The sequence below is a fragment of the Ahaetulla prasina genome, chromosome 1 (assembly GCF_028640845.1).
Source record: "Ahaetulla prasina isolate Xishuangbanna chromosome 1, ASM2864084v1, whole genome shotgun sequence".
Taxonomy (NCBI): Eukaryota; Metazoa; Chordata; class Lepidosauria; order Squamata; family Colubridae; genus Ahaetulla; species Ahaetulla prasina.
In genome coordinates this window covers 30,873,122-30,886,788 of record NC_080539.1, presented here as the reverse complement: position 1 = coordinate 30,886,788, position 13,667 = coordinate 30,873,122, and the positions used below count along the sequence as shown (strand labels likewise).

Sequence of the window (13,667 nt, the reverse complement as noted above, 5' to 3'; positions counted from 1 at the left end):
ACTACATTTTGGTAACTGTAGTTCCAATAAGACTTGATGTCAAAGACCTTTGATCCATTTCTCATTTCTTAGGTATTAGCAGTTTACAGTGATGGGAGGAAAACCAGGATCCAGATCAGGGACCTTGTAACAAGAAATTAAGCAGCGCCATCAGTGCCTCCAACTTTTTGTATGCTGGGTTCAGCCATCCCCAACTTATTGTTTCCAGCTGTGTTTAACAACAGCTTATATCATCCTCAGGCAGCAGGGACCAAGCTTTCTGGACTGATGTGATTTGCAGATAATCACATTGGGAAACTATTCCGTATCACTTTAGCTTAAATTCTGCAACAGTGAAACTGGATTCTATAATATGTGTTTATGTTTGTGCCGGCACATTATTTTCCTAATACATTCTTCATAATTTATGGGAAGGAACCAAGTGTAATCACTTATTGCTTAAACTTTAGCATTAAAACAGAATTATCAACTAAACTAATACGCTTCTGCTCCTTCATTCAGATCAGAAATCAATGGACAACTGCTCCTTGTGTCATGACACAGGGCAACTTGGACAGGAAATTAGCAAATTGCAAAAGGAACTAGAGGAGATTCAGAAGAAGCTCTTGGCCCAGGATGTATTACTGGATCGAGCAGGACAAGCCCACCAGCAGCTTTCATCTTCCAGCAGCAAGATCACTGATGATGTGGATAGATGTTTCTTTGCTGTTCAGCAGGTCAATCAGAGTTTGAGCCTCTTTCTGGCCCAAGTGATGGGCTGGCAGGCTGCCACTTCTCAGCTAGGCAACTCACTCAAGGAGCTAACACAAGAACACTTTGATGTTGAAACTGCTTTGCTGCAGATAAACTTTACCAATAGGCAGACCTCAGACTGGGTCCAGATCATCCAAAGAAAGACAAATGAGGAGACCCTGACACTACAGAAGATTGTGACTGAGTGGCAGAACTACACCCGGCTGTTTGGCAGCGTGAAGGCCACCTCTTCCAAAACAGCTGATCTGGTCAAGAATATTCAGACTAATTTAGCTATTGCCTCGCAAAGGATCAGCCAGAATTCAGAGAGTATGCATGACCTCATACTCCAAGTAACAAGTTTACAGTTGCAGCTGGACAACATCTCCTCTTTCTTGGATGACCATGAGGAGAACATGCATGACTTTCAATACCATACCCAATACATGCAAAATCGGACAGCTGAGCATTTTCAGACCTTAGAAGGCCGTATGACATCCCATGAGATTGAGATCAGCACAATCTTTACCAACATCAATGCCACGGATAGCCATGTCCACAGCATGCTCAAGTACCTGGATGATGTGCGACTCTCTTGCACCCTGGGCTTCCACACACATGCTGAAGAACTTTACTACCTGAACAGATCTGTCAGCCTCATGATAACCCTCACAGATGTTCTGCGGGAACGTTTTAGCCTGCTCAATGCCCAGTTAAACTTCAACATTCGCAACCTTTCCATGGTCATGGAAGAGATGAAAGCTGTTGACATCCGACATGGGGAGATCCTGAAGAATGTCACCATCATACAAGGTAAACAAATGGCAGGATTGGGTTTCCAGGTGAATATCTCCCAAATAAAAGCATCCTAATAAACTGTTTAATGGAACTGTGAAAATGTGGGAGAGTCTATCAATAATTTCTTAGAAATATTTTTTTCTGAATAAAAAACCTCATAAACTAAAAGATCGGGTATCTTTGAACTTACCTGGGGATGCTTATAAATAGAAAATTCACAGAAAGCTTTCAATTCAAAAAGCAAGCAAGTAAACAGTACACAAAATGACCAAAAAAAGTTAAAAATGTCAGTTACTTTCCTAATTGTGTAAAATAGTTTCCATGTGACGCTTTACAGTTTTGATGTGAATTAGTGAAGAAAGCAGGAGGCAAAGGATAAAGAGGAACTTATTCAACATTATTTTTTCCCCCTCACAAATTTGGACAATTTTTTCTAAAAAAGCGCATGTCCATACACATTATCTGTCCATGGTCTAGTAAACAAGTTCTTCTATATGCTTTGATTTGTATATAATGCTTCATCACAATAAGTGGATCCTACAGCTTTATAAATGAGAAGCAGTAAATCATTTTATGGCATAATGTGATGTCTGCACCCAATTAACACATTAGATCTCTATCAGACCTGGCTGCATTCATTTGCAACAAGGGTTGGATTCACACATTGGGTTAAGCCGTAAATTAATTTGTTTGGTCTTTTAATTTAGAGCATTATGAATACAATCTTTTTGATCTGTAAGCCATAGTTTATGGCAGGGGTGTCAAATTCAAGGCCCAGGGGCTGGATCTGGCCTGCAGGGTGCTTAGATTCAGTCTGCAGGGCCGCCCTGGAAACAGTGAAGGACCGGCCCGTGTTCCTTTGACAGCGAAAATGGAGCTTGTGAGGGCCACAGGCGCCCCTCCAGAGCTCCATTTTCTTTTTTTTTCTTTTTTTTAAAATAATTTTTTATTTCTATTTTTCAACATCATATTTATGTACAAACTATTATCTATCATTAATCATTAATTTTTATTTATTACTGATTCAGGCCTGCCCGACTGCCACTTCCTTACTACACAACCTCCCTCTCTACCCTCTACTACTTTCCCATCCTTCATCTCCTTCACTTTACTACTTCCTCTCCTCCTTCTCCACTCCTCCCTTCTTCCACCCTATCTAACCCTCTTATTCCCCTCATCCTTCTCTACACTTTCCTACCTACTTTCTTCCCTCCTTCTACTCCTCTCTCCTTTTCTTCCTGAAATGGCAGTCGAGCATCCTCAATATCATTTTAAATTTTTTAATTTCATATCTTCAAAAATTACTGTACATTAATAATCAATCCATGTATCACTTGGTGATTCATTTCCCCCTTCCCCCTCCTCCCCTTCCCCCAGACTTCCCAGAGCAAATACTGGGTATTATGACCAACAATCACAAGCTAAAGTATACAAAATATACATAACCTCCCACCTTAAAAAATTTAAAACTATAGATCCCCTCACAATAAAAATAAAAAGATAGGAAAGAATAATAAAAAAAAAGAAAAGAAAAGAAACAATACCAACTTCACATATTATTTCTTCTTACAGTCCATTTTTAAAATTAATCCATCTTCTCAAATTCAATTTTTTTCCCCACTTGTATATTCCTTCAAATTTCATAAGTCCATTTCTCAAGTTACAGTCCATCTTCTCGAACTCAAATTTTTATCACTTATATATTTCTTCAATTGCCATAACATTTAATGTCCATTCTTCTTACAGTCCATTTTAAAAATTAGTCCATCTTCTAAAGTTCAAAAAAAAAAATTTCCGCCCACTTGTATATTCCTTCAAATTTCATAAGTCCATTTCTTAAATTACAATCCAGCTTCTCAAATTCAAATTTTCATCACTTATATATTGCTTCAATTGTCATAAGATTTAATATTCAGTCTTCCAATACTACTCCATCAATCAAATATCAAGCAAATAATCATTTAGACTACATCCACAATATAACAGTAAACAATTAAAATCATTACATCCACATTATCTAAATTCATAAATTTCACTTTCCATCCTTCACAATTGAGTAATATCATCCCATAGATTTATACCATACAAATAGCAAATAACAAAAATCCTATAATTTATATCCTAAACAAATCAATTCCAAAAATTAACCATAATCATCCTATTCACATCTTAAACATTCCTCCCCTCTCCCATTCTATTTTCCATCATTTCCAAACCAGTTAACTTAGCATCTAACAACAAAGGATTCCCACTCTTTAAAACATTAATATAAAAATGTCTCGCTTTCATAACTGAATTAAGAAAATACTTTCTACCTCTAAAATTCACTGACAAACCCATTGGGACTTCCCATCTAAAATATATCTGATATTTCTTAAACTCATCCACCAAAAAAGCAAATTCTCTTCTGTTTCTTAACATTTTAGGAGGAATTTCCTTCATCATTTTATATCTTGTCCCAATATCTGAAATTTATTTTTATAAAAGGCTTGCAAAATTTCATACCTAACCTTTTTAGTTGTAAAATAAATAACCACATCCCTAGGTACTCTATTTTGTCTTGCCCACCAAGAATTAACACGATAAATTCTTTCAATATTAGTCTCAAAATCTTCTGGCTCCACACCCTTTATCTGAGCAAAGGCTTGCGTAAAAATCTCCTTTAAATTTTCCTTCCTATTTTGTTTCAACCCCCTCACCCTTATAGCATATTCCATTAATCTATATTGTAATATTACTCTTTCTTCATCTGCCCTATCTACCTTTGCCTTTATATCTTCCATCTTATTATCTAAGTTCCAATTGTTTTGATTTTTTTGAATTTCTTCTATTTTCCTTTGCAACTCTAAATTAGCTTTATTAATTTCTGCAAGATCATCCTGCATCTGAATACAAGAGCTTAATATTTGCAATTGCATCCTTTACCATTTTCATTTCCCTCTTCTGCTCTTCCACCACTTCCTTGAAATCCAACATCTCTTTCTCTATTTCGTCAAATTTTTGATCTATTTCTAAAAAGTGACTCTCCAAAAACTCCTGTAAAGAATTTCTTACTTCCTTTTTGATTTCTTCTTTTAATTTTTGAATCTGAGCTGAAGAAATTTCAAAGTTTTTAATGACTTTTGGCACTATTTGCTTAAAAGCCATTTTTAAAAAATATAACTTAATAACAGACCAAGAGAAAAAAAATATTTAGAAAAAAAATTAGAAAAGAAAGTTTCAAAAAAACTTATCTTCTAAATCACTATAATCCCAAAGAAGAAGAAAAAATATAAATCATAAGATTCTCATTTCTTCCATTTAGTCAGTATCTTCCTATGTATCTTCTATTTCGACACACTTTTGGCACTATTTGCTTAAAAGCCATTTTTTAAAAAAAATATAACTTAATAACAGACCAAGAGAAAAAAAAATATTTAGAAAAAAAAAAATTCAAAAAACTTTTCTTCTAAATCACTATAATCCCAAAGAAAAAGAAAAGATATAAATCATAATATTCTCATGTCTTCCGTTTAGTCAGTATGTTTCTATGTATCTTCTTTCTTCTATTTCAACACTAGCTGTTAGTAAGCATTTCTACTTTCGTTTTCAGTACACACATTTCACAAAACCGCCATTTGCTTTCTTCTCTCCTATCTTCGCAGCAAATAAATCCTCAGGGGCTTACAGTCTTCTTACAAACAAGTGCTAGAACTCCAGTTTCTGCTCCGTCCACGTTACAATCCATCATAAATCAATTCCTGCTGTGGAAGTTGGACGCTTCGTTTGTTTGCCATAAAGGCAAATGCCTCACCCAGCCAGGAGCTTATCAGGTTATAGAAGGAGAACTTCCCACAAGCTTTAAAAGCTTATTAGGGCATCTCAACCTCAACCTAATTGCTCATCTTTCCTTCTTTGCCCGAAGGAAAGAATTCCAAGCTGTCTGACCCAGATTTACGATGTCCTGACAGCTTTACAGACTAGGGAGTTAGCAGCTAAATCATAGCTGCTTCTGCACGAAGCGGAGCCAAACCGGAAGTCCTCCAGAGCTCCATTTTCACTGGCAGAGGGTTGCAGGAGGTTGTTGCAGCTGAAAACGGAGTTCGGGAGTCTGTTTTCGCTGGTAGAGCGCTCAGGCCACCACAGGCACCCCCTACATGAGTGACGTCGAGCTGGTCACACCCATCCGGGACATGTCCACCCTGCCCCCCCCCCGAGATCAAACCCAACCCTGATGAAATGAAATCGAGTTTGACACCCCTGGTTTATGGCTTAGTATTATGTGTTAGTCATGCATCTTGTCCAATTCAATAGAGTTAAACAAACTATAGCTTATTGCAATTTGTGAGTCCATCTTTTGTTATTGATCACAATGGAACAAATTCTATGCCCTTTTACTTGGAAATAAGCCCTAGAAAATTCAATAGAATGTTTCTAAACACACATACATAGAACTGGATACTCCACCTTGTCAACCTTGCCAGGAACAAGAGATGTTATTCATGTTATTTGCCACAAAACTAGTATTAAATTTTGAGCAGAATAGTCACCACTTCCTTTTAGGAGTGAATATGAGAGAGAGAAAGAAAAAAATAACCATTCCATTATCTCCCAGCCTAGTGGTTTTCCTCCCTCTGAAGGCTGACCTGATAAGTCCAGGTAGTCAGGTATGCCTGGATTTTGACAAATAACCTTGATTCTCTCAAGGCTGTTCCAGAGGCTCATTGGTCATCTTTACAGAACAGAGAGGTCCATAATTTACGTTTATTTGCTGTACTTTTTTACTAGTTAATTAGGTTATATTGGGTAAAATGCTCCCGGTTCGGATTGGATCACTCGATCCGGTAGTGATGACGGTGGGTGTTTCGGAGAACCAGTAGCAAAAATCCCTACCCCCACTTCCCCCTGCATGCCCAGCTGAGCCGCGCGATCATCAGAGGTTTTTTTTTTACTTTTAAAAGCATTTTTTTCTTCGGCCAAAAAATGCTTTTAAAAGTAAAAAAAAAGGCTCTGATGATCACGTGGCTCAGCTGGGATCGTCAGAACCCTTTCAGATCATTTTTTCCACAACCTTTTCAGCCGAAGAATCTGTAAAAAAAAAACGTTGGCCACACCCACCCAGTCACATTACTCCCCACACCAAGCCATGCCCACAGAACCGGTAGTAACAAATTTTACATTTCACCCTTGGGTCAGAGGTGAAATGCTCCCGGTTCAGATCGGCTCGCGTGATCCAGTAGCGATGGCGGCTGCTGGTTCGGAGGACCGGTAGCAAAAATCCCTGGCCCCGCCCCCCTGCCTCTGCTAAGCCACACCATCAGCAGAGGGGTTTTTTTTTTACTTTTAAAAGCCGGTTTTGCTTCAGCCAAAACATGCCTTTAAAAGTAAAAAAAAGCCTTTGAGGATCCCGCCCCTCAGCTGAGATCGGCAGAGCCTTTAAACTTAAAAAAAAATGTAAAGTCTCCTCTGGCGATCTCACCTGAGTTCCTCATCAGCAGAACCTTACTTGTACTCTTACTTGTAGAAAACATGTTTTCTACAAGTAAGAGTAGAGATTCTAAGGCACTTACCTGATTACTGATGAACGCATGGCTTTTTTTCCAGCCCGAAAGCCCCAGTTTCACTTTCAGCGAGACAATCAATTGCTTAGCTAATCTATTTCCTCAGTGATCAATTAATGCTGGCTGGCTTTGCTGGCTGAGGAACTCTGGGAATTGAAGTCCACAATAAAATAAAATAAAATAATAAAATAAAATACTTGTGCAACTTTCTGAGATTTGATGTGTTTCTATAGTGTTTCACTCTAACTACACAAACACACAAAATCTCAGAAAGCTGTATGTGGCATTTTGTGTGTGTGTTTGTGTGTGTCATTGTGTGTGTATAAAGTGTGAAAGTTGGTTTTTGAGCTTTTTGTGGCTGTGTGAAGTGTGAAGTGCAGCTGCTTTTATATTGTGTGTGAGTCAGTTGTGTTTTTTGTGTTGTGTTGTGTGTGTGTAAAGTGTGAAAGTTGGTTTTTGGTACGTCTTATTGTTTTTTATACTTTGTTTATTATTTTTATTATTTATTGTTATTGACCACACCCACCCAGTCATCTGACCACCAAGCCACGCCCACCAATTAAGCTACGCCCACAGAACCGGTAGGGAAAATGTTTAGATTTCACCCCTGCCCTGGGTCATATCCTAAAATATTAAGAAAAACTGTTGATACTTTATAAGTTTCTTTAAATCTATGTGAAATTTCTGGTTTTGTCAGTTTCTGCCCACTTTTTTAAAAAGGCACCATGAACGGTCTCATCAAAGCTGGAGGCCAAGAGGCATTTATTTGCAGTTCCAGGTTCTCCAACTTAGAATTAAACAATAGATTAGCATAGATGTATTATCACAGCAATAAGAGAGCGCTGCTGCTTGTGCTGTTTTAATGTAATACCCAATTACATCAGGAGGTTAATGCATTTTCATGCGGCTGATTGTCTCTTAGCTCTATTAACTCTTGATCTGAAGACAGCCCCTATTTGGCTAGAGATTTTCTTCCGCGTTTCAGGTATATGCCACCTTAGATAGGGCATTGGGGTTCCTCTTCCTGTCATCAAACTGTGATTTCCATAAAATATCAAGCCCTCTAACTTTATAGGGATTAAAATAAATCTGCAGGCGGTAGAAAGTTGCAAAAAAAAATTATATTTTAGGGTAAAAATAATTGAGGGAGGAATATTTTGGCAGAAAACCTAAGGAAAAAAATTGCAAGAGTATAGTCAACAAAAATATTTGTAGCTTCACTGCAAATGAAACAGAGAATGCATAGACAAGCAAGGTATTGGCCAGACAAACCATTTCACAGCAATATAGCAATGTCATAAATTTGGAAGACAACTGTAAATTTAGTATGTAACTTGCTGCTGGGATCCAGAAAATGTCTGTGTAGAATTGACACTCTGGACGAGAGCAGCTAATTAAGGTGTCTTTTAGATGAGCTGGCAACTTCAGTTATAAAATCTATGGCCCCCTTTTTGGAAACAGCTGTCAGTCTACCTCCTGCCTGTCAAATGCATCACCTGGGATGGAAGAAAACAAGAATTTGAATTTTGGAAAGGTGTTACACATGAGTAACTGAAGCTAGGCAGCAGGAACTACCATATTTTTCGGAGTATAAAACGCACCAGACTATAAGACGCACCTACCTTTTTTGGTGAGGAAAACAGGAAAAAGAAATCTGTCTCTGCCTCCCAGCAATTTTGCCTCATTACAGCAAATAGTAAACAGCCTGCTTTACTTTCATTTTCATTTTCAGCATAGCTTGATTAGCACACACACAAAAAAAATCTGCTCCCAGCAATTTACCTCCTTGCAGCAAGCAGCAGAGGCCCGCACCGCAATAGGCAATGGCAATCCCTGCAGCCTGAAACAGCTGAGAGTCGGGGACAATCAACTTGTGCTAATTAGACCGTGCTGAAACTGAAATGGGCTGTTTCTTCTTGCTGCAAGGAGGTAAATTGCTGGGAGCCAGAGGTCAAAAGGTGGGGGCCAGTGGGTGAGCGGTGCTACATTCGGTGTATAAGATGCACCCAAATTTTCATCCCCTTTTAGATGGGAAAAAGATGCATCTTATACCCCCAAAATACGGTATGTAACTACAGCAAGTAAGGAAACTGTCATTAGCTGAGCATCCATTGAGATTTACAATACCAAAATTGAGTATCAAATTATCATATAATAATGGGAGTGAGTGTCCTTCTATCTCTCTTTCTCTATTAGTAAAAATATCTGCTTTTAACTTAAAACATCGATTTTAGAAAGGAAAACAATCTTATTACCCTAATTGTTTTTTTAAAAAAATCTGGATTTTTTAAAAAAAAACTTGTATTCTCCAATGGATAATGCAACCTCTGTGACTTTCAGAGAGGAAAAATGTGCTTAAAATTACTCTGTCCTTCTACCCTCCACTCCCCAAAAGCTATAAGAACTACTTAAACATTTTCAGAATGCCGATGTTTTGCCTCTCTGCAGGAGTTTTCCACATTTTGATGCTTCCGAATATAACTCAAGTTATTTGCAAAGAGTACAGCTGTTGTTTATACTACTAATGTTGCTTTTACTGGTTTGCCCCAGAATTTCAAACCAAAACTTTGTTCAATCCTGTTGCATTTTAGGGCCATTTTTCTGTAGTTATCCTGGGAAACTTCAGTTAGAAACACTTTCTGAATCTTAAAATGCACTTGGAATAAACTACATGAATATCAAAATCCTCACTTTTCAGAATATTGTAATATTTATATTATGGACACGTGCAAACAAGATACTATAACCTACAAAATTATATATACCAGAAAAGCTACAAAAGTAACAAAACTCTTGTTTTAGAGGGAAACAAACACAAAATATGTGCTCTAAGAAGAAAGTGCCCATGAAATATTGTTATAATTACTATTACATTTGCAAACTGGGAAAAAACATGCCAAAACAAACATCACAAAAATGAGAATGCAAGCAAATCCAAAATGCCTTAGTGTACTTGATATGCCTTGGGCCTAAATCAGGCTGTTTTGTGTCTCAGGTGGTGCCTCCACAAAAACAGAGCAGTCCAAAATATGTCCTGAAGTTACAGAGGATGGATGATATGATGGCAGAAGGCTTTATATGAGCCCATCCAATGCACCATTTCTGTCCATTGCTCATTCCTTAAACAAGCTCTTAAGCTGCTGTCCCAATGGTGCTTTTGCAAAAGGCAACTGGACTTTCTTTTTCTCTGAAGACCTTTCACTTCTCATCCAAGAAGCTTCTTCAGTTCTTAAGCTGCTCTTCTAATCAATTCATGTCCATTTCATCATGCCAGGAATTATGCCAGGCGCTACAAGGTTGTACTCCAAAGTAATCGTCCCCAAAACTCCAAAAGGTTTGGGGGAGGTTGAGAAAGTTTCAAGGGATGAAAGGGGCACCCCTCAACCAGGTTGTTTTTATTTATTTATTTATTTATTTATTTAGTCACAACATCATATAAAAAGATTATATAGTATAAAAACATATATATGAGTAAATATTAGGAGGTATAAGCATACCTCAAACCCCCACTAGCAGTTAAAAGGAAGAAACAGCTGCGATCACACATTGCTCCCAGAAGCACGAAGCTGAAGCCTGAAGATGACGAATGAGACTTCGTCGAAACGTCGCCAAGACACTTCCAATTTTACACGGGAGAAAACCCGAACAACCAAAGACCTATATACAAACACCCGTGAAAACCTCAGAAAACAAATATATATATATATATATATTCTGAGGTTTTCGTGGGTGTTTGTATGTAGGTCTTTGATTATTCGGGTTTTCTCCGCAAGTGTCTTGGCGACGTTTCCTAAGTCTCATTCGTCATCTTCAGGCTTCATCTGTTCTGGGGCTGTGTGATCGCAGCTGTTTCTTCCTTTTTAACTGCTAGTGGGGGTTTGAACTGATTGGGTGGGAGCTTGGCTGTGCTCTGATTGGATGGGGGTATGTCCTGTTTGGGTGGGGGTTTGGTTGTGCTCAGATTAGTCTGAGTTGCAGGGGGATTTGAGCTGGTGAGCCGCATTGCTGTTGTTTGGCTTCGTGTTTGTAGTCGTGCTACATCTTCATAGTGGGTGTCTGTCTGCTGTATGTATGGATTGGAGGGGTTTGAAATGGCTAATATATATATAGGAAGAAGAAAAGAAAAACAATAGGACAGGAACGGTAGGCACATTTGTGCGCTTATGCACGCCCCTTATGGTCCTCTTAGGAATGGGGTGAGGTCAATAGTAGAAAGTTTTTGGTTAAAGCTTTTAGGATTATGGGAAGAGACCACAGAGTCAGGTAAAGTATTCCAAGCACTGATGATTCTGTTACAGAAGTCATATTTTCTGCAATCTAGATTAAAGCGGTTAACATTAAGTTTAAATCTGTTGGTTGCTCTTGTATTATTGCAGTTAAAGCTGAAGTAGTCTTTAACAGGAAGGACATTACAATAGATGATTCTATGAGTTAAACTTAGGTCTTGTCGAAGGCGACGGAGTTCCAAGTTTTCTAAGCCTAGGATTTCAAGTCTGGTGGGATAAGGTATTTTGTTGTTTTCAGAGGAATGGAGAACTCTTCTTGTAAAATATTTCTGGACTCGTTCAATTGTATTGATGTCAGAGATGTCAGAGATTTTATTCTTAAAATTCCTGAAAAATCCAAAAATGGGATAAATATTTACCTTGCCCACTGTTGGGGGATCTGGATCCATAAAGGGGTAACTGGCAGGCCATATGAGGGCCAACAGTCTCTGCTTGTGGCACCAGGGACTGTGGCATCCTTACTTTAGGATCCTTGGGATCGTCAAGGGAGATTGTTTTTGGTGTCATCTACAGATTGTCATTGAATCAGAAGATACCATTTTCTAGCTATTACGCTTGTTTCCTGGGCTTTATCCACCATTATTTTATTGAAATGATTGTATGATGTGTAATAGTTTTATTTTGCATACTATTTAGGAATGATTTTAATAATGAACTAAACCTTTTTTTTTTAATTGAAAAAGTTTTACAACAAACAAATTTTTTTTAAAAAATTCCCCCTTCACCCTCCCCCCTCCCTCCCCCTCCCCCCCCGAGACTTCCCAGAGCAAAATACAGGCTATAACATCTAACAAACATATGCTAAAATACTACAAAAACCATAACCCATAATCCCTTCTCCCCCATTGATCCCTTAACTCCCCTTTCCCCCTTTTTTTTAATGGTATTGCTACATCTTAATCTTTCCCTGTCTCTTTCTTCAGGTGTTCCTGGCCCTCCTGGCCCCAGAGGATTCAAAGGAGAGCTTGGCATTAAAGGGCCACCTGGAAGCAGAGGAGTAAAGGGTGACATGGGGAGCCTGGGCCCTCCTGGGCCACAAGGATCCTTGGGCCCTCCCGGACCTTCTGGACCTCAAGGCGAGAGAGGTGCTGTGGGCCCAAAAGGCCCCACTGGATTCAAAGGAAGCAAAGGTAGTTTTGGACAAGGGGGTTCCAAGGGGCGGGCGGGCCCCAAAGGGGACCCTGGATCTCCAGGTCCTGAGGGGGCCATTGGTCCACCAGGCCCACCTGGCGCACCTGGGAAACCGGGCTTCCCAGGGAAACCCGGAGTCCCTGGTCCTTTAGGGCCGATGGGCCGAAAAGGGGATCCTGGATTACGAGGTCCACGTGGAGTTCCAGGGCCCCCAGGACCTCCAGGAATGTAAATTCTCCCTTTTTTTTATCCCCCCCAAAAAAAGTTTTAATGTGGACAATTAAAAAAAAAGCTCTTCACTGCAGACACTTGTCTCCTCCAGGAAGGCATCAAGATAATGGGAAATGGATGGTGTCTTTTTTTCTGCACTGTCTAATTCCATTTCCAGCAGCTTAGGGGGGTAGGCTTGAAAAATCGCTCCAAGTCACCGAATTTCCTTAATTTTGGGAACTTCAAAGGTAAAGAATTGCAGCTGCAAAGTAAGTAGGAGGAGCAATCACTGGTAATTAGAATACATGGTTTGCATGTAAATGGTCCTAAATTCAGTCTCTAACATCCCCGTAGAGGGCTGAAGCTCTGGAGAGATAGTACCACTTAACATAGCCCAGAGTCACTTGGTTCAGTGGGTGGCTATAGAAATTGAATAAATAAATAAAAATTAGCCATACTAAGTGAAGAAATGGGCTGACTCAAGCAATAGCAACTCCCTATCTTCATGTTGCACAGTTGCCATGCTTTTTGTATATATGGGTGTGTGCATGTGCAAGTGTGTTCATATGAGATATTGGCTCATATGCTTGTGCATTCATTCCACAGCGCAACTAGATTGTGTCACTGATCTCTTCATCTGTAACTCTCTTACACATGTATGGTATAACCGCTACACATATACATCCAAAACAATAAAAAAAAAATTAATGTCAAGCTGAGATGAAATTGCGTGTCTTCTTTGTATGTGGTGGAGCAGAGACTTGTAAAGCTTGCCAATTCCAATGTCTGTATTTCTTTGGGTAGTATATTCTTCCTGACAAATCAGTTGGACAACCTGCTATTTTCCTTATGAAAGAAATAGAGTACACCAGAGATCATCTGTCACTGAGCATTGGGCAAGCATACAAGTTTAAACAATTAGTAGTAGAAATAGTAGTCGTAGCAGTAGTAATCTACAGTTCGATTCATA

The 13,667-nt window shown here is 38.9% G+C and overlaps 1 protein-coding gene across 1 annotated transcript in view; it reads left to right on the top strand.

Annotated features, from left to right (window-relative positions):
- Positions 1-13,411, top strand: part of SCARA3 (scavenger receptor class A member 3) — a 51,058-nt gene extending 37,647 nt beyond the window's left edge. The window contains exons 5-6 of the mRNA XM_058164729.1: positions 502-1,545; positions 12,280-13,411. Coding sequence (XP_058020712.1) covers positions 502-1,545; positions 12,280-12,719 — 1,484 coding nt within the window. The 3' untranslated portion in view covers positions 12,720-13,411. The remainder of the gene's footprint in view (positions 1-501; positions 1,546-12,279) is intronic.
- Positions 13,412-13,667: the final 256 nt, after the last annotated feature.